Here is a 24464-nt window from a genome sequence, read left to right on the forward strand (position 1 = left end):
CATCATCAGAGCCCTCAATCTGCCTCTAAATTGACTGAAACTACTGCAGACGATATCATTTAGACAATGTGGGTAAACGTCCCTCTTGCTGATTGTGTTTGCGGGAAGTTTTGGTGAAAGACGTATTGGGGAAGTCTGAGCAAAGCTGAGCAGAGGGAACTGTTATGAGGTGCTGCTGAAGCGTGGCGTGGCGAGCAGAGAAGCGGTGACAGGCATCTCTTTCTTACGCTTCACTTCCTCCAGGTGTCCTCGCACACAGCCAACGCAACCTGCCGTCTCTTGAGGGCGTGTGTGTGTGTGTGTGTGTGTGTGTGTGTGTCTCTGTGTATATGTGCCTATGAGTGAGTGTACGTCTGTCCAGGGCCCAGGTATGCAGTGCTGATTAAACCCACAGCTAAGCGAAAAACACGCCCGGCTGCCAGTTCCAATGACCCTGAATACACATATGGCTGTTTTGGGGAAAACAAATGGGCGGAAAATGGAATACACAAGCACAGCTGGTACAAAGAAAGAAGAAGGGAGGAGGGAGACACTCAACCCATCCAGAGGCGCAGACAGCCAAACTATTCCACTGAGTCACAGGGAAAGGAGATTTTTATGGATTTTCAGTCGCTATTTCTGTGTGCTGCTGTACCTGACTGCTTGTGTGTGAAACTACCTGCCAAGCATCTCAGAGTTGTTGTAGACAGGAATGTTGGGTCTGATGCTGCCGTTATATGGGCCAAAGTGGCAGTTTGGTGCACCAAACCATTCATCAAAACCATTCTTCAGAGGGAGGTATTGTGGTCTGTGGCCCAGATGCCTGTAGTGATAAATAAAGTGCACTTACACGCTGCAAAATCAATGTGATTGAAGGATCGTCCCAAATGTTTTTGCAAGTTTGAATTTAGAGGATTACTACAATTCACATACACACAGCAATTGTCAAAGGACAACATACTTTGTAGTTCTAATCTTGCACATGCTTGAAACTTTCATAACCTATCACTGTCCACATCATGTCAGCTTTAATGCCTAATAAAGTTCTGCAGTGATATCAGGAAGATGTTTCCTCATCTGTTCTAGTTGCAATACTGCGCAGAAAAAACAGGAGGCAGAAATTAGTGTCACAACCTCCAATCTGCACAAAAAAATGTCAAAAGACACTGAAAAGACTGCAAAACACTATAAAGCAAATTAAAAATATAAATACTGTGGAAATGATAGTCTGCAATGATAAGTGCATGTGATAAGTAACAATTAAAGTGACTAAACTTGCAAATATACTCGATCAAACTTGTGCAATCTTTTATCAAAGCCCATGAATCCTGTTTATTTTTCACATTTTTACTTCTGTATCTTTATAATGTGGTATTTGTACCTAAATGATTGGAACACTCCTTCCATCACTGATCTTAACCTCTAAAACTTTAGAAGCATCTAAAAACAAAAACAGGGGGAAGATAAAGAGCTCACCATTTGCCAACTATTTTGCTGACATAACCTTTCTTCTTCAGCATCTGGGGCAACAAAATCTCATCCTTGGAGATTCCTCCCACTATCTCCTGGGGTGTGTATGCTACAACAAAAAGTAAAAACTGAATGTACAAAACTTTCTATGATTTTATTGAACATTAATGGTTATGTAGAGTGGTCATCTTAAATCATGGAAAATTTCAATGTACAATTTGCACAATGTATTTCAATGTGTGAATAACTGTTCTAAAAATTGGCTTAGCAGACAATTTAAAAACATATATAGATCTCAGAAAGTATTTAATATATTACTCTAAAATTTCACAGATGCCACATCAAATACCCATAATTTCTGATCAAAAATGTTTCAGGCAAATCAGACATGGTCAATCAGAAGGCCTCTGGTGATTTAGGAAGGAAATAACCCAGTGAGAAAACAGCAAGAAATGATTTGCAGCTAAGTGATCTGCACATTAAGGATATTCAGGGAATGTACCGTTTCTGGCGTGGCCATTAGTGGTGTAGAAACCGTTTCTGACAGGCAGCCTCCCGGTGAGAAGTGCAGCTCTGGCTGTGGGTGAAATTAAATGTCATTAGCGATGCAGTGTTGGTCTCCTTAATCACTGGCAAACAAATAGAGTGAAGTAAGTTCTATTCTAGAAAAATACTTTGAGTGTATTCTTCAATTAAATGAGCAAATAAAGCATACATGATAATATGGCTTTCACCGGCACGCATCTCTGTTTGGATGTTTTTATCAAATGCATTCAACTTTTTGAGAAGTGGTTTTCCACAGCTACTCAGACCAATACTGTGTAGTTATCAACTGCTGTTAACTGCTGTGATTCAGCTCTGTTGGTGATTGTTGCACATTATTCAGAGCTGCAAAACTGTACCTCCACATTTCAGTTGTAAAAGAACAAAAGCAGCTGTTTAAAAAAATCCTGCAGGGTTTTAATAAGTTTTCCTCAAAAAAACACAAAGATCTTTTACATGAATGTACATACAAATGAGTCACGTAGAAATATAAAAATTACTGTACTCACAACAATGTTACAGTATCTGACTGCCTGCTTAGATCTGTCGTGGTGTACTCAATTTGCAAGGTTAATTTTAGCAAATAATACGTGTTCTGCTGTCAGTTTGAACCTTCAGATCAAGAATTGGTTGTTCTCTCAGCAGTTTAATAATGTGACAAAACATAAGTAGAGAACGAGATCATGTTGGATCTTGCAAAAATTAGGAACTGCCAGAGCTGGTTCCACAAAATTTCATCTGCTGACTCACATGGGGAACAGAGTGGGTTGGCGGTGTAGAAGTTTGGAAGAAGCATCCCTTGAGCTGCCATGGCATCCAGATTGGGGGTTTCTTTAGAGGGCTGGCCAAACACCCCCAGGTCCCCCCAACCCATCTGAAGAGAAAGGGGAAGTTTATCGACAAATCCACGCATGTTTGCAAGAACCAGCGCTCAGTGGGAGGTGCATTATCAGAAGCTGTAACTCCTGAACAGATGTGCAGCCTGAACTCAGTGAAGTAAACACAAAGGAGAAGGACACAGAAAACAACTTACGTCATCCATGAGCATGATGATAATGTTTGGAGGCGAAGCATTTGGTAGCTTTTCTGTCAGGGAACAGCATATTACTGCACTAAGGAGAGTGAAAGTTACAGCAGACATCAGTCGCATAGCTGAGTAGCGGTCATGTGAGCGTCACCTAAGAGGAAGTGGTTTGTTTTGCCTTCGCGCCCGTCTTTAGCGCAACACTTGCGCATACAGAGAAAAACGAATATCTTGAGGTGAATTAATTTCGTTTTCTAATTAATTTTTGCTGTATTATAGTGCCTCTTTCTGTCATATAAATACAGTAGAGCTGTCTATTTGGTCTTAAACAGATTATTAAAAACAAACCAACTGAAAGATTGTTCCGCGTTTTGTGGTGCATTCAATGACTCCTATAAACATTGTACATACCATATCAGGAGTAAAAATTGATCGGAAAGACTAATAAATAAACAAACAATTTACTCTATAAATCTTGGTAGATAAAATTGCTACAATGTCATATAGATAAGTTACACGAATAATACAGCTACAGTACACATAACACATAAAAACGTGGTACTCAAATTTCTTAGTGCCCTTTTTTCTAATATCTATGAACACATCTTTATCACGTGACAGTAGCTGACAGCTCAGAAGGAAGCTAACATGGCGGTGTGCATAGCAGTGATCGCAAAAGAGGTAATTTTCGTTTTTAAATAGGCCAGCTTTTATCTATGGCTTGTTTTAATAGTGTTAAATGATATTTCTTGTTCTTATAAATGTTTCTAAGCAAATGTCAGCTTCCTCTATAAGCCACAGGAAACACCCCAACAGCGCTAACGTTAACATTAGCATTGTTTATGCTGCCTGCTTTTAGACATTTTTGCTCAAATTTTGTACAAGTGGTTTAAAGATTTTGCCTTTAACGGGTTCGTTTTTTGTACGTCTATCCTCTTTAATGTCTTGTCTCTTAGAATTACCCGCTGTATATCCGCAGCGTGCCCACTCAAAATGAGCTGAAGTTTCACTACACAGTGCACACCTCCCTGGATGTGGTGGAGGAGAAGATCTCAGCTGTGGGCAAATCCATAGGAGACCAGAGAGAGCTGTACCTGGGTCTGCTCTACCCAACTGAAGACTACAAAGTGTATCCTTGGTGTTTATAGCTGTTTATCGTGTAAGGTTGAATACTGGAAAAGCTCAGAATACAAGTAATCCAAGTGCTTGACTTATCTTTTAATTAAATCATCTTTTTTCAAGTGAGGAGAGACTGTGATCTGACGTTGAGTTAATTATTTATTTTAACAAGAGTCAGATAACACACCTTATTACATCAGAGATAGAAATATAGATGCATACATCACTACTACTCAAGAAAGATGCTGAAGTCATTATATGCTTCTGCATTGTCAGTAAGGTACTGTAGATCACTTCAAGTTGCTATTCTATAAAATATAATGGTATCTCAGTCAGTGGATGTGGAATCTGCTTGTGTGCTGTGTGAATGCTCACAAATGGTTTCCTAAAGAGAAAACCAAATATCCTTCACTGGTAACACAGATATGGGTATGTTACCAACTCCAAGGTGAAATTTGTAATTGTTGTGGACTCATCAAATACATCATTGCGGGACAATGAAATAAGAAGTGTAAGTGGACTCTATGAAGTGTCTATAAATAAACTGAGTAGAATGTGATATCTGTATTAACCCTTCTTGTTCTGCAAGTGCCTTAACTTAGTTATGAACCAAACAATGAGCATCTCATTAATACAAGACTAAACAGTTTTTCAGATGGAGAGTTTGTTTTTTGTACATTTTCTCAGTTTAATAATCTGGGAAACTTGATGATGCTGCTTTTGTGCAGAATCCTCACCATAATATTTTAAAAACCTGGATTACTGATGACTCCGGACACAGCTGCTGAGCCCCACAGTGCAGTTCGTAGTATGTTGTTAGTTTCTCCCTGTAGTAAAACCCAACACAATTGTTAGTTTACTGCACTCAACTGGAACATTTATATCATCAGAACATCTCCACTGCTCTGTTGGTTTGTTCTGCTCAGTGTTCTAACTTGTATTTGGTCTCTTCCAGATGTTCAGAAAATTGCACAACTCTTTCACTGATGTAATGTGCAACCCATTTCACAACCCTGGGGACTCTATTCAATCCAAGTAAGCTCATGTTTGTTAAATTGCTTACTAGTAAATACTTTTAGCACTTTAAGCTGTGTTTTTAAACTGTTGACTAATGATCCTCCAGGGCCTTCGATGGGATTGTTTCTGGAATGATGGTACAAACTGGCTAACTTTCCCTCCCACTGTGCCTCCACTGTACATAACACCCCTTCATTCTTTTGTTTACACATTGCTTTGATTGTTAAAATGGAAAATTGTAATAAAACTAAGTGTTGAACATCACTACATGTGTGTTATTTTACTACAAGTGGAGCACCGGATCATTGTTTTATTTATTCATTTACATAGCAAAGAACTTAACTTGTACATAAGGTGGATTTCAACATTACATGGCAGGCAGAAACACAAAACATTCGCATCGTTTTATAAAAACAGAGATGCAACTGCATAACAATTTCAGGACTGTCCCATGCATTCACGGCAACATAAGCTTATAATGCAACACCTTTGATCGCAGTCTGCATTCCTCACATCTCACCCAGATGAAGGACGGATGCAGGGCTGCAATTTAAAAGGTCAGAGTCAGTTGTCTGCCTCTCACAGGATACTCAACTCAGTGATGCCTGAAAGCATTAGTAGTTTAAAATAATCACTGCTACCCCCTCCACTCGGTATGTATACTGTAGGTAGTGCTAGCGCTGCTGAGGGTAGTGCTGTCCGCTCGACTCCGCGCCCAACTCCTCTGATGGTGGTGTGATGAGAAGAAGACACGGGTAACGTTTAGGCATCTGTTCGTGGTAGTCCATGTGTCCCCACTGTCTCTTCCCCACAGAGGGTCCCCCGTAGTACGGGTGGGGCGTCTGATGCTGTGGCCTCGTTGACTGGTACCGAAATCTGCCTCTGGAGCTGTTGTGATATCGGGGAGGGCGGTAACCACGTCCTCTGCCTCTGGAGGGGCCGCCTCGGTGTCCTCCCCTGTCTGTGGTGCTGATGCCTGGCATGTTGGTCCTTTTGGGCATTACCTGCACTCAAAAGGATACTGTAGTTACTGCTCTGTTTGATTTGTTTTAGAAGAAATACCATATTTCCTATTCAGGATTGATAGACCAAAATAAAATGTCTTAAAGAAAAAAAAAAGCATTTTATGCTTTGTTTCTGCTTTTAACAGTGAGTTGGATTAGCTGCAGTTTGCTGTGGCACATGGCATTTGTCAGTTTAACAGAAGGGATAGTGATGAATCATGTTAATAGGAAGTGGTAGTTTCCAAGCAACATATTGGCACCACTTGGGCTCATAACCAGTGAATGTAAAGATGGACAAACTGTCCCCCATAAGTTTCCAGAAAGCAGTTTTGAAGCTCAGTATGGTGGCTCCAACTGTCGCCATGGTGGCAATGCCTGACTCTTCCCAATTCCCAGCTAATCCAAAAAGAGGCGAAGAGGTGGAGTGTAAGTGGAGCTGGTGCAGATCATCTAAACATCTCCAGTTTACGGACTGTCCTGTCACTCCACATAAAATGAAATATGCACGACTTTAAGAGTCAGTACAACTCAAACAGCTGAGTTCTATGAAAATTCAGCATTCATACAGTTGTCATGATCAGGGAAAACAGCTATAGAGAAAAACTTTTTTTTTTGTACCCCGCTGTACAATTGGGCATTTTAACATTGGCGTCTTCAGAGTTTGACTCACTTTTGGAACTTTTAAGTTGCCATTTGAGGAACTGTAGTGTTTTGCATTAGAGCATTTGCTTAGTTTTTAGCCCAGAGGTTTCTTCTTGACTTTATTATCCTTCCCCAGACCAAATCAAACACATAAACATACCCAATTATCCATAAATTCTAAAAGCCATTATGAGAAGTAACCATTTCTAAATGTATACATTAGTTTCTATGGCTACTTTGAGATCTTATTGAGCTGCAGATATTCTTTAAATAGTCTTCTTTGCTCGATCCAAGCATAGTAGTGTCAAAATTTCTCAAAGCACTTCTTCCATGAACCTACTGTGTTGCTATCAGGCATTTCCCTGTGATGTTACATAGGCTGTGTGTGGAACAAGTGCACTGGAATTTGACAAGCATATGAGTGTGTATAGAAGTAGTTTGGGGATTCTCAAGACCAACTTGTATTGTGGTGCACCTCACCTTAAGGACTCTTCCTCTGAACAAGGTCTCATGCAAACCAATGGCGCTCTGCACAGAGTCTCGATCAGAGAACTCAATGTAAGCAAAGCTGCGTAAGGGAGGACAGAAAAGGACAACGCAGCCATTAAGTTCAGATACTGACATGCTTATAGTTGTGTTCTGTGGTCAAACAGAGTCAGGTAACAAAACGTATAAATTATGCACAGGTTGAACTCACCCCTTGGGATGACCGGAGAATCTGTCACACAGAATTGTAACTCTGTTAACAGGACCGCAGCCATTGAAATGGATCTCCAACTCATCTGCAGTAGCTCCGTAGTCTACCTGAGATTTATTAAACAGAGCATCAATAAAAGCTGGGGGGGAAAGCAAGCCAAGTATGAAGAAAACACAGATACACAAGCCTTACATTTCCCACATAGACCGATCTGTTGTCTGCATCTATCCTCTCTTCAGGAGTCATATTGTAGAAAGGTCCTGTGGAGGAAACACAAACTGTATTACACCGCTTTTGTGCATGCAGTATAAAGAATCTGCTGTCTAAACAGGTGGTCACTCCAGGTGAAATGAACACAATGATTACTTTCATGAAAATATCTATTTCGTGCATCATCTTTGCCAAAAAAAAAACAAAAAACAACACATTCTGGCTCCCCTCTGATTGCATCTCTGTTCAGCAGAGGAACCAAAAATGGAGGAAAGGGAGGGTGACAGGGATGAGGAGACGCACAGAGGCAGAAAATAGCCACAGGCAGCAAGGAGGACACTTCTGGTTCTCTGGGGCTCGCTGCTTCGTCTCATTGGGCAGTGATGAGGCACATGTGAACACTGTTGTGACCACAGTGAAGTGTCCCAGGTGTTAGCCAGATGGTGACGGATGCTGTTACCTCACCTGCCTGGAGGCTGCAGAGCTACACACCTGGCTAAAAATACGCTGCCGAGGCTCCCCGAGTGCATAATCAGTATTTAGCTGTACACCAGTGTGGCACGACAACAAACCACTCAGCGGATGAGACATGCGATCTGTCTCACCTGGACGAGGACTGCTGGTCAGGAGCTGCATGTCCACAGCATCACACCTCTCCTCCTCCTCCTTCAGCCTTTCGGTCTCTTCTTCCATCTCCAGCTCCTGAACTCTGGCCTTGATAGCCATCAGCTCCTAAAAACGGAAACCAGAACTTGAAGCCAATGAGGACAAAACTGGTGACACACTCAAAAGATTTAGACAAAAGGCTTCCATATAAGCTGTGAGGGGCCGTGAGGAATAAGGATCGACTGATACGGGTTTTCCAGGGACGATGTCGATTAGTGGTACTCAAGAAAGGCTGATAACCCATATTTGGAAGCGATATACATTGCATTTAATGATATAACAGCATGTGATAGTAGAGAATCTATCATTCATAACTAGCCTTCTTCATCAATAAGGTCAACTATATATGAATATGTAAAATAGCAACAGGAGTGATTGAATTAGGCTCTCCACTGTTTGTGGGATCACCTGAGATTGATCAGATTGTATCCTGCAGTTATGTCTGCTGTTTTTCCGTTTCTCTTTCACTGTTCTATCGCTTTTATTGTTCACTAAGTTTCACATGTTAAAGCATTATGAATTGTGTGGCTGCCTTCTAACTTAGCTGCAAGTCATTAACGTAGCTTTAGCCGCTGTGAGAGAAGCTAATTTCCGGGTTTGTGGCAACAGCTTGTGTTTGTTCTGTTTTCTGCTTGAGAAACATCTGAGACCACAGCGTGACAACAGACAGAGAGAAGAGGCTGCATCAGACCGGAAGTAGGGCATTTAATTTACCAATAAGTCGGTTAATAAAAATACAGATAAATCAGAGAAATGCCAAGTATCGGCCACAATAATTGGCCAGGCTGATAATCAACCCACTAAAGTGGAAGTGTTCATATCCATTTGGATCAGCGTCTCCAACGTCATCATTAAAACCCAAAATCAGCCGACTCCTTTTGGAGGATGATGCTCATACTTCAAGTTGGGTTCATAGACTTGAGAATTAACATGAGGGGTGCATTGAGGCTGCGCTAGAGGTCTTACTTCAACACTCAATGATGGCTTTTACTTTGATCTGTCACCCTTCACTGTATAGAATGTGATATGAAACTATATCATTAATGATATTTTAATACGGATGCATGATTATTATTGGTGCCTGAATGAATGAATGAATGAATGAATGAGTGAGAGTGATTGTTTGTCTTTGTATGTAGCCCTGCAATGGACTGGCGACCTGTCTAGGGTGTCCCCTGTCTTCGCCCGAGTCAGCTGGGATAGGCTCCAGCCCCCCCGCGACCCTAATGAGGATTAAGCGGTGTATAGATAATGGATGGATGGATGGATGGATGGATGGATGAATGAATGAATGGGTGGCTATTTGGTGACCATTGGCAACATCACTTGTAGCCAACATTACACTGTACATTAACACTTAAATAAACGCCCATTACTCGCCCCCAGGAGACATTCCTGGGCAATAACCAAAAACATTATTTTCAGTTATCTCATTCTCAAAACACAACAAATACAACCACACCATTGCGGACACTGTGCACCTGATTGGCTCCACAAGTCACCCAGCTCGTTCCATGGGACGTGGCTCACTGATGTGGTTTTTTATTTTTTTTTTATCTGAGCTACAACGACACCACACTTGGTTTTGCGCCCGTTTGCGCAGCGTAACGAGCCTCATTTGCGCGCCCCGCCGACGTGCGTCCAAAGGCACAAACGAAAGTGACATCAGCCCTCTTATTTTGGTTCGCCACAAACGTAGCGAGACTCACCGGGTCCTCGGTGAAATGATCTCCGATGGACTCGCCCTCCAGGTAGCCGTACTCCAGATGATTTTCCGCCATGCTCACTGCTCAAACGTAGCATCTGCAAAGCTGCCTGCAGCCTGCCAAACCCCGCCACAGTCAAACGCGTAAAAATAATAATAAAAAACGCGCCCTCGCAGCAAAGATAACGTCTTGATGGTCCACAGACGCGACACCTGACGGCATATGAGGTGAGCTAATAGATATCACCTGTGAATGAGACTCATGACGAGCCGGACTGATTGACAGTGGAGCACACGTGAGAGTGATGCTGGAGGAGGGAGGCTTCCTGCCAGTGCCGGATCCACCGCTCACAGGGCCCGGGCTGCTCCAAAGAGGCCACCCCACCCACAGAAAAACACAACTAACATAGCTCAACAGTGATTGGGTCAATATATAACTGAGGGACTTTTGAAGTCCATAGGATATATCTTGCATACATTTTTATTGAAAGTTAAAAAAAAAAATATATATATATATATGTTCATTATGATCACGTCTTTACAAATTCCATAATTATTTATTATGGAAACAATCACTTATTAATACAAAATGACTGGATATCACTAAAATGTCAACTAAGTAACCATCTAAATTTAAAAACAACCACCTTCTAATTAGCTAAACAATAATAAAATGAGCTTATTCAAAAAAAATGTTTTGATTGTGTTCTTTTTATTAAGTTGAGATAATCATGACAGATATTTCTTTTTTGGCAATATATCAAATTTTATGTGGAAAATAACTAATTCTATCTGTGTCTGAGAAATCACTTTCAACTAAGTTACCCATTACAAAAACACCTCTGGAGGAAGTGTGTTAATTCCAGATCACATGACCTGCTCCACATGATGTCATTTCCTCCTGAAGAAAAGACTGGCAAGACTCCAAGGCTTTCTGAGTTATTTAATGTAAAGTAGTGTGTGAGTCATGCAGTGGTGGGCTGTCAGGGCCTGCAAGGACTTCTCTGCTGGCCTAAAAAATATCTGAACCACAGACTGATGTTAATTATATTTCTTCCATGACTACTTGTTAAATAGTTCCAAATGGTCTTTCCGCTTCCTTTCATAGCTTTCTCCCTGGTTGTGCTGCTTCCACACATGTATTTTCATATTAAAGCATTTAGCCAATCACATTTCAGCCAAGAATTTGTTGGCAGGCAAAATCAAAGAAATCTGCCTGGAGGCCTTCATAATCAGTTCTGCTGGCCCTCCAGCAAAAATAAGTGTTGATTAAACTGTTGTTTCAACCAATCAGATTTTGAGTAGGTGACACCAAGGCCCTCTAGCAGGCGTACCGTGACGTCAGCATATTCGCACCCTTTGATTGGAAAAGGGTGCGAACACATAGAACACCCACAGAATATGAGGAATTCTGCAAAACTACAGACAGTGACAAAATAAAGCAGCATCGGTTGTCTTAGTAAGGTGTTGGGGCCCATTGTGCTGCTGAAACAGTGTCAGTGTTCTCTTGCACTCCAAGTCTCTTGAACTCTACTAGAGAAATGGAACATAATTCTTCCAAAACATATTCCCTGAACTGGTGTTTTGATGATTGTGGCTGAGAGTCCAAAATCTCCCATAGATGCTCAGTTGGGTTTAAATCTGGCAATTGTGAAGGCCATAGCTAACGTGATATCATAGGGTTGCGTATAAATATCCACTTCTGGCACATTTTGGGTGTCATTTCTACGCTTTTTGCGTGACATTTTACAGCGTTAAAATAACAGGTAAGATGGTTAAAGTTAGGGTAAGGAGAGGTAGTCATTCGTCGCGGCTATATGGGGTGCAATGACATGCCAAATCCAAAAAAGCACCTTTTCATAATACCAAGATTTTATAGGATATATTTTGCATGATTTTTGTACCATTCAGTGACTGCTTTTGCCCTATAGATGAGAACCTGTCGTCCTGGAAAAGACCACTCCCATAGGGATCAAAATGTTTCATCATAGGGCAAAAATTAATACTAACAACAACTTTAGATTTATTTGCAGCAGGGTCAGTATATAATTGCAGGAGTTTTTGAAACATAGTTGACAGATATCATAGTTGCCATTTTTGCTGTTTTCAGGCCTAAAATCTACAGGCCGCCTATAACCAAACACCACATGACATTTTGAATACTTGAAAACTTATTGAAACTTATTCAAAGATATTGTAGCAAATCTGTTGACATGCCATAAATCCACACTTGACTCACACACTACTTTATATTAAATAACTCAGAAAGCCTTGGAGTCTTGTCAGTCTTTTCCTTAGGAGGAAATGACATCATGTGGAGCAGGTCATGTGATCTGGAATTAACAGACTTCCTTGAGAGGTGTTTTTGTAATGAGTAACTTAGTTGAAAGTGATTTCTCGGACACGGATGCAGTTTGTTATTTTCCATATAAAATTTGATATATTGCCAAAAAAGAAATATCTGTCATGATTACTTCAACTTAATAAAAAGAACACAAACAAAACAATTTTTGAATAAGCTCATTTTATTATTGTTTAGCTAATTAGAAGGTGGTTGTTTTTAAATTTAGATGGTTACTTAGTTGACATTTTAGTGATATCCAGTCAGTTTTTATTAACAAGTGATTGTTTCCATAATAAATCATTATAAAGTCTGTAAAGACATGATCACAGTGAACATAAAAAACATTTTTTATTCTTTCAGTGAAAATGTATGCAAGATATATATCATGGACTTCAAAAGTCCCTCAATTATATATTGACCCAGCAATTCTTCCCTCTCAGCCAACCAGTGGACCCATACCATAACAGCAAAATGCCACCTACAACATAAATACCAGTTTCCCTTTTTGTAGAGGTCAACGATTCAGGCTTTTCTTTTGATTTGTCAGCCATCTGTGTATCAGCAGCTGTACTAACAACATCACTGATAGCTCCGATCTATTCAAGTGTCTCAAAAAGCCACAACATCGTGACAGCAAGTCGGCATCGACAAAATCAAGACTCTGGAACCGAAACGGCTTAATGGAATTCACTCTCTTAGCTGTATCATCTGTGCCTGTGCTTTTCCTACTGCGAAATGTCAAAGCGTTCATTTTGCATTATTATATTCAAGACACCAATTCTTGAGCATTAGAAAACCACAAATATTCTGACATCGCATCTTTTGAAAAAAATGATGTCCTATTTTGTGAATATGAAGGAGAAAATAGCTTTAATATATTTGTTAAAAATATGTAGGGACAAATATTGCAAGTTTGAGGAGTTTAACTTGTTTTTTGGTTAAATCTGTAACATCCATTGTCCGTTTGTCTCCTTTTCTGTGTGTCTGTCTCAAATTATGCCGCTAGACTGTAGTCTCTGTTCCAGCTTTTTATCAAAACAAGTGTTTATAATGAGTGAAATAATCTACCTCATATTGACTTTTGTATCATTTTATACACTTTTTCACCAAAGATAGTCAGCCATCTCTAGAATCTAAGGGGAGTTTTGGATCTCCGACAAAATTTTAAAAAACACTCTGAGGGTTTGGGCAATATTCATTTATGCACAGCATCAAATTGTAGTTTAGAAGGGGTTAAAGATTTATGACAGAATAGCTGCAATGAGAGCAAAGTGTTACAGTTCAGTCTTTTTTTAGAGAAAGATATGTGAATTCACATGATACAACATGTATGAGAATACGGTTTTAAATGTGTGAATATCCATAGCAGTAATATGAGGTCAGATGCATGGAGAGAGCTTGTTTGTATATATTGTTGTAATATACCGCATTTAATAGTTATGTCATGATATTTGGTGTGGTTAGATCAGTTGGTGTCATATATCTGAAAATGTGACAGAATAGAATGATGTGATGTTTGAAATTCACACAATAACCTTGTGTTAGTAATGACTGAACAACAATGGCTCATTTCACTTTTCTAGGAAAATCATCCTAGAGCAGGCCCACATTTGAAGAAGAAAAGCAACGAGAGTGATGAATACGTCATTTCATGTTTTAATTACACAGTTACATTGTTCAACACAGACAATAACCTGAAATAGAATGTTTTACAGCTTCACACATCCAACAGAGCGAACAGTTAAAGAGCGGTATTAGCAACAGGGAGGAAAGCATGCAAGAAATAAATACAAATCAGAATTTAATTCTTCTGGCACAGTTTACGTCATCTAAAAATGGCAAAGGACCGTTTGAAGAGGGAAATTAAACAAAAGGAGAAAGATCTTCAAAGCGCCAACCTTTCCTACAGAAACATGTTTTTTCTGTAATAATGTATTGCACAATACAGTATCGAATGCTTCCCTACACATATAAAACCATAAACCTTTTTTCCCCCGTTTATGTAAAGGTAAAAACAAGACCATCCTGAGCCATGGCTTTTGGGAAAACAAGTGCTGCATCCACTGTTTGCCACCTTAGCTTTCTACTGTAGCTTTAATCGGAGCCTGTTTCACAGGAAGGACATGTCACCATCACACCAGATGAGCTCTGAAACGTCATTGGCAGAGTTTAAAGGTTGGGGTAGGGAGAGCAAATGCCAACCTGCTAATATTTGTCTTTTCTAAACATGTGTCTTGCCCATATCATGTACATAGTTAAAGAAATAGAAAAGTGGCTGATGTAAAAGTGTTCGGAGACCCTTGGATGGTATTCACAACAGCAGAGCCCTTATGCATTTGCCATCTATAATATCTTCACAGAGAAAAAGTAAATGACACCACAGCACATATCGCATTTGTTTCATGACTTAATCAGTCTAACACCCAGCTGAACGGAACAATGATCTGATCTTTTGCATCCTGCTGTCCAGTGAAATCAGCGAAAGACAGCTTGCTCTTGTTTGTTTTTGCGGGACTGCAGCCTAATGTCCCACAATGTTCCCCACTGCTGGGAGATAACGCAAAAAACCTTAACCAAAGTGAAATCTAAAGAAGTAAAATTGTAGCTTTTGGTTGCATTTTGGTCATTTATAAGTGGTCTATTGGGTTTGGCTTCGTTTACTTTATGTGAGGGCTTTCTTGCAGACACGGAGACACACACAAAGCACTCAGGAGTTAAATGGAACTGTCATCACAATGTTGTTTTTTTGAGATTGTAGAAAAAAAACGGTACTTTACCGCACAAAGCTGCTGCTACATATTGTGAATCGATGTGCCACTATAGTCTGTCTCGGATGTTTCATTAAAGCTCTGAAGGTTTCAAGTAGTTTGTACAGAGACATACAGAAAAAAGACATTTTACAAAACCACGCACACACACACACACACACATACATACATATACACACACCACTGTCATCCATACACAAACACACACTATCCATGCATTCATTTTATCTCTGCAAGGCTTTGCAACTGGAAGAACACACAGTAAGTAGGCTTTTTCAATGGAGGTGCTTCTATTGTTGTTATTTTTTTTTTCTTTTTAGAGAAGCACTATTCAATATGTAGACAACAAGCACTTTGATTGCTTGAATAAGAATTCTACACATCTGAAACTCAGCCGGTTCATTGAGCATGCTCTTCACTCCTGGGCTCAGAGTGTGTGTATTCCAGACACTTTGGTTAAGTGGTGTAGCGGAGCTCTAACCTTATTACTTCTGGTCTCTTAATACACACTGTGTCAAAGCCTGCTATGGCGATGCAGGAGTACTTTGGTCTGTGCTTTTATTGGTTTTGGACAACAAATGGCATGTCATGGTTGATTCTGTGTTCAGTTTGGTAATATGCAGGTCTGACTATTAATAAATTCCAGCAGTATCTTTTTTTTTTTTTTTTTTTTTAATCGTGTGATGTGATCAAAAAGGTGAGGTCTGGTGGGAATAAATATTTTTCCATTCCAACATTAGCGATGACAGTTTGGTATTTTGTTTTTTAATAATTCTCAGACAGAGTTGATTTTGAATGTGTGTCCGTGTCTGCTCTCGGCCCAGCTTTTTTCAAAGTCCAGGTCAACCTCTCCTGGTGGTTAGCTGTATGGTCACAGGAGGTAGCTAGTGTGAGGGGTGGGAGGTGGGAGTTGTGAAGAGTGGTCTGTGGTAGGAGTGGAGGAAAATAGACATCAGGAGTGAAGGAGAAAGTTACACAGAAAGGCTGAGGGCAACACCATAACACGGTCATTAGAAAACACACACATTAACGCTGCACATAGATGCAGGGGTACCTTGAAGCTTATCTCACTTGAATCACAGGTCTCTGGTAGTCCCCAAAAAGAAACAAAATCAATCTGGTGATGAATAAAAAGCAAGTTTTTCAATGCCTCCCACTGCAGAAATGCTTTTTTCCCAGTTTGGTCCAAGTGTGAATGAGGCCAACCATGTAGGTTTTACAATGATCAATACAAAACACAAAGTTTTTAAAGGCCTTGAGACTGTTTACCATATACGTGCTCACAATACGTTATTGCTGGAGCATGTGGGAAAGGCTAAAAATTCAAAAAAACTGAAAGATGTGATGCTACTCTCTCTGCCTGGAAATAAAAGACCTGACCCAGATCTTCAGCTTATGTTCAGATTGCATCTTGACAAATAAATAATCATCTTTTTTTAATTACTTTTTAGAAAGCAACATTTTAAAGATTGGCATTAAAATTAGCTTTACTGTAGCTTAACACTGGCGTATCACTGAATCCTACAGCACTGGCTTGTTCTGCACCATGGTGGGGAAACAAACACTCTAAAACACACACATACAGACCGATGAGGACCCAGAGAGAGGATCACTACAGTGGTGCTTGAGGTACAAAGAAACAGAACACAGGAGATGTTATGTCAAGTTGGGCATTTCCTAAATTTGGTGTGAATTCAGTAATTTTAAACTAATCAACTATATGGGGCCATTTGATCAAACACAAACTGTTGAGTCCCCTCCTGCAGGATGGAGCTACTTTACCTCTGTTACCAACAGTCTCCTCCACTTAAGGTCACATGACACTTTGATTTGAGTGAAAATTGAAGAAAAAGTGTTAATGAGAGAGAGAAAAAAGGAGTTGATCAATTTTAGAAACAAATGCACTGTGAGAAACTCATTCTGGACATTAAACTTTAAAGGTTTCTGTTATTTGGCAAACACATTTTTGGACCTCTTTAAATACTATGTACATTCACATTAAGTTACTGATGTTACTTTAAATATATTTATATGTATCTATTTTATATGACACCCTATGGGCAGTTGCTGAGGTTCCATTCAGTAGCTGAATTCTCTTCATATTGCACCTCCGTCCTCTCACTGTCTTACAATGCGAGCAATACAAAATATTCTACAAGAGGGGTTTCATCTCATTAATATAGATACAAAAAAAATCAAAATTAAAAAAAAATCAAACAATAAGTACAATGTGGGGCTTCCTCTCATAAACAAGCGTCCTCGCTCTGTCTTCACTGCTCAGCCCGAACTTATAAAAGGAGGAAAAATGAAAGGTAACGAAATCCAAAACAAAGTCCACCTTTCTGGATATACACAAGGGCAGCACATGTGGACATCAGCAACAAGAGACATTATTGAAAAATGAAAGGAGGAACAATATCTACAAGCAGGTTCGACCTGGCCCATGTGGCTGCTCTGTGGCTCTGTCCAAAGCAGGCTGGGATCGGGGCAGATTTGAGTCAAGTAGTGGCTGTGGAGGGGAGAGCGTAGAACAGGGGAGGCGTGTGGGGTGAGGGGAGGTAGAAAGAGAGAGGAGAACAAAGTCTACACCGCCCTTTTACTAGGCTCTTTCATCTGTTTATCATGCTTTGGAAAAAGGAGGGAGTGAATGTAAAGGTAAAGAGCAATTCCTTGAAATATCTCCTCATTGTGGAGCTTTAAAAAAAAAAACAAAAACAACTTACAAACAATCTTTCCATATGTCTCCGTTGTATGCAAATTCCTTCTTGGACAATGTTTTCAAGCTTGTGTTGAGGTTTTTTTTTTTTTTTTTTGGCAGCTCCATTGCCGTGTATGTGTCTTCATCTCCTTTGAGGCTGTGTAGCTTTTTCCTTCCCTCTTTGTTTCTCTTTGTCCTCTCTACCATTCACAAAAAAACCACACTGTGGCAGGGTTTCCATCCATTTCATTAAGTCTTTCTTGTAGGCAAGTTCACAGCATTGTCCATAATTCACTAGTCTGGGCCATCACTGAGGAATCGCTGTAGTTTTCTCCAGACTGCAGGAGGCAGCTGCAGATCAAAACAGGTCGTGAGTTTTTTTTATTGTTTTTTTTTGTTTTTTAACATCCGACTCGGGGTCCCATCCTGCAGCTCCTCTGCAGCCCGGTCCTCTCAGGGCTGGCTTATCTGCTGAGGAGGTGATGTTGCTTTTGCGTTTGGTTATAAGATGAGTGCTTCTCTTTATCGCTTACTTACTCACTTTGGCAGTGTAATACAAAGGTTTGGATCATGTTATTTTTTTCATCTTTGAATTCATTTGGGTTCATAATGGTGCAGAGAGGTGAGTCCGGTGTAGATTTTCTTGGCTCGCTAGCAAGGTAGTTAGCAGTTTAAAATTAATTTATTCTCATATCATTACTGTTAGCATCAGCATCATCATCACTATTATTCTTTATTTAGAATATTTGGACTTTTCTTTATTTTCCCTTAAAGCCAGAAAGAAACATTTAATAAATACTAAGCTGTGTTTCTGAGGAATAAATCGCATCACAGGTTTTACCCCTTCCCTCTTACATTTGATAAAATGTATTAGGTTCCTTGCCTGTCTCCGTTAGGACACGTGAAAAAAGTGCCACTTGAGTGAACTGTTTGGACTGTTAGTGCACATGTCAGGGCTGGATATTGTTCTTTCATTTGGTGCTAAATTAAAGGGAAATCCTATCCAAATTGACCTAGTCATCCCCCATCAATGCTGCCTTATCACAGCCCTTATCTTGCATCCTTATGTGGACTGTGTTCACCATGCTTACGTTTCTGAGAGCACATCTTCAAAGCAAAGCTCATGTTCTCAGCAAGCACATCTGATATGTTTCTATTACAGAGATAGGAGACACTGCACTATTCATGCTTTACACTACGTTGAACCCCCGGCTGGAATCTTTGTATCTGTGGCCGTGGTTGTGAAAGAGACAGGATTTTGGGGGGGGGTGGGGTGGGGGGAAGGTGAGAAAATCAGTCTATTATAAGGTAGTGAGAAGATATTCAGAAGAGCTTAGGATAAGAGGGAAATAAGGACTGAAGCAGGGGAAGAGGAAAGGGAGCGTTGTGCGATGAAGATTCCTCAGTTTGGTTTTGTGTGGAGTGTGGGCACTGTCACTTCAGTATGCAGGGGAAAAGGGACGAGGGATCAGACGTCAGCGAGAGGTGGCATCCAGAAGGGCAGGGGTAGCTGGAGTTGTGGAGCGAGAGGCACTGCTGGAACTGCTCTCTTTGGGGCTGGCAGAGACACTTCCACTGCCGCTGCCAGCCCCTCCACCAATACTGCTCTGGCCCGCCAGGGACAGGGGTCCTGGAGGAGTGCTCTCGGAGTGGGTGGGGGGCGCGCTAGAGGACGCCGAGGAGGCGGAGGAGGGGGTGCCAAGAGGGACACTGCTTCCCCCCGGCAGTCCCTGTAGGCCCTGACCACAGACGTGGTGGTGCTTCTCCCAGTCTTTGTGCTGGCAGAAGGAGCCACAGTAGCGAGCCGTGTTGCAGCCGCTGCACGTCTCACTGGCTTTCCTCCCGCAGTTCCAGCAGCTCTGGGGAGACAGTAGGGAGAGAATGGGTTGATAAAAATAAGTCTCTTTGTATCTCAAAATAGCAGAGTTTTGTCTTTATTGCATAACTATATGCTGGAATCTAAAATCATTTTTATCATCTAGTGTTTGGGTCTGAGCTTTATTTTTTTTTCTCTTTTGCTTGGGGATTTGATGTTATGGATTTAAATCTTGGTCCAAGGCCACTGGTTTCTGTTACCAGCAGGTGGTGGTCAACTGCTCTGTAATGAACTCAGCCTGGCACTCTGCTCCAACCATCTGGGTCTGTCTGCTTTTATTTACACAGACAACTGGACTGCTTCAGCAATAATGACGACAACATGGTGCAGCAGCAAACCAAGAGCAGCCAGCTGTATGGGTTACACAATCCATGATAAGGGGGGAGCAAAGTGAAGGGCGATGGATGGATCAAGAGGGTCTTGAAAAGAAAGCAGATGAGCGAGTGACTCAGTAAGGAATTAAAGCTCAAATAAGGGGAGAATGAGGTGAAATGTGAGTGGGGGGTCTGTGATACTCACTTCACTGGAGTCTTCCTGCTGGTTGATGACTGTTAGCGCATCCTCGGAGGCTTGCCTCTTGGCCTCGGCCAGCGCCCTCTCCATTTTCGAGCGTTCGGCGGAAATCATCTCATGAGCCTTCCTCTCGGCGTCTGACACAGCCTTCTGCAGCTCTGACATCGCCTGCCGCTTCACCTCATTCACAGCCTCCTCTGAGAGAAAGAAAGAGAGAGAGGTGTTCGTACTCATGGCCATCGTCCCATCCTGCCTGCTCCGTCATCCTTTATTAAGGCTCTTTAAGCTGCCATCTTGTTGCGTCTCAGCAAACAGATGTACATCATACAAGATTTAAAAGTTTCTGCCAGAAAAGTGAAACAGCCAGACTTCAATAATTAATTCAAACACGTCTGGTCACAATAATTTCAGAGCTGACAACAGCAGATGTCACCAACTTGGCTGTTCATCTAACATACTGAGATTCCCTGTTTGCATGACTGGCATCTTGTCATACGAACAATTTTAATAGAAATGATTTGACTGAGTTTACAGTGAAGAGTGAATAATTTTCTCAGCAGTGGGCATGCATATCTTCACTCCAGGACTTCCAACAATGTAGATTTTTATCACAGGGGCTTTTGTTCTTCCAGCACAAGCAATCTGTATGAGTGAGGAGGCTGTTTTTACAACAGGCAGGTGTGCAGACTCCTTTCCAGATGGCAGTCTAAAATAGGAACTTCCTGTAGTCCCTTCTCAGTAAGAGGCAAGAGTGATTACATTTCTTTCATTGTTGGTCTCACATTGCACAACAAATGCACGCTACATGATTTCTCGCAGGACTCACTATTCGCCTGAGGAATAGGATGCCAAATATACACTATTTATTAATCAAATGCTAATGTGGTCACGAGATATGAATTCCTCTAAAACGTCATTTTCCAATGCAACACTTCATAATAATCTCTCCCTTCTGCTTCAGCTCCTCCAGATGTGCCAAGTAGACACGTGTGCACACACATAAAGCCACAAATGACACAAATACGAGTGGATTGCCAGGTGTGTTGGATCAACCAAGTAGGAGGTGAGGCTGATACTGTTCTCTCCGCTGCTCCCCATTTCCTCCAGTCAGTGTTTGTTTGAGAGCGAACTCATAAATAACTGTCACTTTTCCCCGCCGCTCCACTCCAGTTGTTTCAAACTACTGTGCAAAAAGATAGGCGGTAGTGGGGGAGCCTTATCCACACTCTGCTGTGTATATGCACATGGCTGCATGTGCATGTATGTCTGTGTGTGCATGTCTGAGATTGATTTCTATGCTCATATGCTAAAAAAGTTCCTATTCCGTCAATCCTGTGAACATATAGTCACACTTCATCTCAGTGCTTTCCCTGCCATCCCGTCTCCACCTTTATCCTTCATTCCATTTCTACTCCTTTTTTCCCTCTTTCTTATATCCCTCCACCTCCTCCTTCTCCCCTTTCTTCTCTACCCTGCAAACACTATCTGCATTATTCCGAGCTTCTCAATTATCTGGCCTAATGCATGCACCACTAAGATTAGTTTGCAAATTTAATTAATTCTTATCAAGGAGACTGCATAGCAGATGCTGGGGCAATTAGCACTTAATGGAAAACACGGGGGCAGCAATATTAACGTTTTAATTCCACAGGGATTTGGCAAGTCCCTGAGACGTGTTATTTCTGTCTGCTTTTTCACACTTCAGATCTTATTTTTCAAAAGCACCGCAGTCTCTCAACCTGAACCAGACCAGAGAATACGTGTCTAGTTTTAATTAAAAGCAAGAGGTGCTGCAGCTACATCAGGCGGACTACCTAGCTCGCCTAGACAGAGGTGACACATACGCACATGCAGGCACACAGACACTCGAGCTGAGATGTTGGGAGTGAGATGTGTTACTCACCCTGCTTGTTTTGGAGGTGCTTTAGTGCTGGCGAGAGCGGGATGCTTGTAGTACCTGTATGAAAAACAACTGCAATTAAAAGAGCTTTTTCTGCTGGTGAAAATGCAGCACAGTATTTTGCCGACAGCAGCAGCATCTTTCCCCCGCAGGGTATTGGAGTATGAGTGCAACATAATAGTGCTGGGACTGAAGTGGAACAAGGGTTGAACCAGACGACTCCTGGGATGGGCTTTATCTAACATGCAATATACAGGAAGGCCCATGCAATGCAACACCCCCACCTGCTTCCCTTTGGCTACGAAATAAGCCGAAAATAATTGCAATGATTGAGAATTTTTACCTGTGATTCTAAGTAGTCTGTATTTGATTCACTTCAGGAATAAGTTTGTGTATGAAATGTAAATGATGTGTTTCTCAGGACAATGGAGACCCATTTCGCTCCACCCTGTGCTGTGCTGCTGCGGCCTACCGTAGGCCCGGTGACTGCATTTTCACTGCAGCTTTAACTGCAGTGGCCTTTCATAGTGGTGACAGATGGAGGGCATTTAGCCCTAATGACACAGAGTGCCTCCAATCCTCTGGCCTGATGGACCTACGGCTGTAAGGCCTCTGTTCTGTCTATCTTAGTAGCCAGGATGAGCGCCGTGAAGACTGATGATGGAGGTTATGTGTGTGTATTGTTAGTCTGTGTGGGGTCACTCTTTAGGACAATAGAAAGAAGAGGCAGATGCCTGGCTCTTACCAGCTTTCCTCCAGATTTCTTCTGGCAGGTATCCTGAGGGAGGCCTGTGTAAGAAGTCTCGGTGGATCTCTGCAACACACACGCAGGCACACACTCGGTGTCAGTTACACACACACGCAGTGACAAACTCCTCATCTGCACGAACACACATCCAGCCAAGTCTCCCTTATAGTTTTCAGTTCTATTTTGGGGAGCAATACAAACTATGTGTGTGGCAACATCGGTAAATAAGCTGTCATCGACTTTTTCAACCATTTCTGGGAAGGAATGGGAACACGGGAGTTAGAAGTGAATACAAATCTTAATTATGAATGAGCATGCTGTCAACATAAGGGTGCAATCAGTTGGTTAAAGATCCAGGATGTTGCAACTACATTTGTATTGCCTCACAGTGTGAGGTAAAATTTCTGCAGAAAATATGATCATCTAACTGACTACTTATGTCTAGATTGAAATTTTCAGGTATTTCACCATTTCAGATAAGCCCTACCTTGCTGTGAGTGTTTTGCTTTGCCAAACATACCCTGTGTGTGTTTGTCTACCTGTCTGTCTGCCTGTCTGCCTTTCAGCAGCCGAGGAAGTTCCTATGGGCAGTGACTCGCTGCTGCTAGCTGTGTTGGAGGAGGAGTTGTGGTGAGGAGTAGGAGGAGGAGGTAGAGGAGGAGGAGGAAGGCAGTGCTGTCCGTTGCTCCCACCTTTTTTCATCTCCTCCACGTCGCTGTAGCGCCGAATCCAGTGATTCATCTCCTCCCGGTCGGCCTCCTGGCAGCGGCGCAGCACCGTCAGAGAGCGGCGCGTCTTCTCTACCATGTCCATGATACAGTTCAGGAGCTGCAAAGGCAAACGATCGACGATAAGTTAAAACATGTACTTAAAGTGACAAATGAAAAATAGAAGTCTGGTGAATCTCGTCCTTCCAGACTTGTGTCCTGGTCTCCAAAAACAGCAAAAATTTTCACTGTGGAGATTTTGAAATTAACTGTACTTGATTAAAACATTAAAAACTCCTTGGTTGTGGAGAAATAGTTACTTTTGCAGCTGTAAATCAGTCTGTCTGCAGTTTGTCCCAACAGATACCACCTAGCAGACGTGTGCTTGCGTGGGCCTGTGAGTTGCTGCCTCTGCCTATCCGTTCATGGATTCTGTGCTTGTCAGTGAATTTCACTGTCTAAGAGCATTACAACAATGATAATGTAACAGCTGGGCTGCCCATGAAAAAGTAGAGCCAATTCCTTCCACCCTTCTGCTCTGTTCCCTGCCAACTCAACAGATTTTCTTTCTTTCCCCCCCAGTTGTAAACAGTGTCACTTTTTTCCACAGTGCCCTGTCTTTCCAGACCCAGCAAGGTCTACTAAATGGGCTTAGCATGGTTGACATTCAATCCATATCATTATTCCCATTCAGCTAGTCCTCTGTCTGTGTCTCTGCCTCCCTTCCCTCTGTCTCTCCACCAACCTCCCTCCCTCCCCTCCGAGTTAGCTATATTTATTTCAGTGAAGTGTTTCTAATTTGGCTGGGGTCCAGGCCTGGCCGGTTCTCTCCAT

At 41.6% G+C, this 24464-nt stretch overlaps 4 protein-coding genes across 14 annotated transcripts in view; 1 reads left to right on the forward strand and 3 right to left on the reverse strand.

The window, feature by feature from the left end:
• galns (galactosamine (N-acetyl)-6-sulfatase) overlaps window positions 1-3185 on the reverse strand; it is a 29604-nt gene extending 26419 nt beyond the window's left edge. For both annotated transcript variants that reach the window (XM_055011701.1, XM_023298793.3), the window contains exons 1-5: window positions 3026-3185; window positions 2743-2866; window positions 1952-2026; window positions 1456-1558; window positions 659-802 (exon numbers count right to left, since the gene is read on the reverse strand). In XM_055011701.1, the coding sequence (XP_054867676.1) occupies window positions 659-802; window positions 1456-1558; window positions 1952-2026; window positions 2743-2866; window positions 3026-3142 (563 nt within the window). In that variant the 5' untranslated portion in view covers window positions 3143-3185. The remainder of the gene's footprint in view (window positions 1-658; window positions 803-1455; window positions 1559-1951; window positions 2027-2742; window positions 2867-3025) is intronic.
• Window positions 3186-3595: 410 nt separating this feature from the next.
• On the forward strand, window positions 3596-5416 carry trappc2l (trafficking protein particle complex subunit 2L). The gene is made up of 5 exons (XM_023298788.2): window positions 3596-3697; window positions 3973-4145; window positions 4559-4646; window positions 5091-5170; window positions 5259-5416. The coding sequence occupies exons 1-5, from the start codon at window positions 3665-3667 to the stop codon at window positions 5302-5304; spliced, it is 420 nt and encodes a 139-aa protein (XP_023154556.1). The 5' UTR covers window positions 3596-3664; the 3' UTR covers window positions 5305-5416.
• A 26-nt stretch (window positions 5417-5442) lies between these two features.
• Window positions 5443-10391, reverse strand: pabpn1l (PABPN1 like, cytoplasmic). The gene is made up of 6 exons (XM_023298787.3): window positions 10081-10391; window positions 8311-8437; window positions 7688-7755; window positions 7496-7602; window positions 7279-7366; window positions 5443-6156 (listed from the first exon to the last, which is right to left on the reverse strand). Exons 1-6 carry the CDS (start codon window positions 10150-10152, stop codon window positions 5827-5829), a joined length of 792 nt encoding a protein of 263 aa, XP_023154555.1. The 5' UTR covers window positions 10153-10391; the 3' UTR covers window positions 5443-5826.
• A 3665-nt stretch (window positions 10392-14056) lies between these two features.
• cbfa2t3 (CBFA2/RUNX1 partner transcriptional co-repressor 3) overlaps window positions 14057-24464 on the reverse strand; it is a 41119-nt gene continuing 30711 nt past the window's right edge. For 6 of the 10 annotated variants that reach the window (XM_055010004.1, XM_023298777.3, XM_055010012.1 and 3 more), the window contains 5 exons: window positions 23463-23751; window positions 22921-22989; window positions 22179-22232; window positions 20282-20472; window positions 14057-19745 (listed from right to left, as the gene is read on the reverse strand). In XM_055010004.1, coding sequence (XP_054865979.1) covers window positions 19362-19745; window positions 20282-20472; window positions 22179-22232; window positions 22921-22989; window positions 23463-23751 — 987 coding nt within the window. In that variant the 3' untranslated portion in view covers window positions 14057-19361. The remainder of the gene's footprint in view (window positions 19746-20281; window positions 20473-22178; window positions 22233-22920; window positions 22990-23462; window positions 23752-24464) is intronic. The other 4 variants (XM_035943140.2, XM_035943136.2, XM_055010007.1 and 1 more) reach the window with 3 other exon arrangements.

This window comes from Amphiprion ocellaris, chromosome 1, assembly GCF_022539595.1.
Source record: "Amphiprion ocellaris isolate individual 3 ecotype Okinawa chromosome 1, ASM2253959v1, whole genome shotgun sequence".
In the NCBI taxonomy this organism is placed as follows: domain Eukaryota; kingdom Metazoa; phylum Chordata; class Actinopteri; family Pomacentridae; genus Amphiprion; species Amphiprion ocellaris.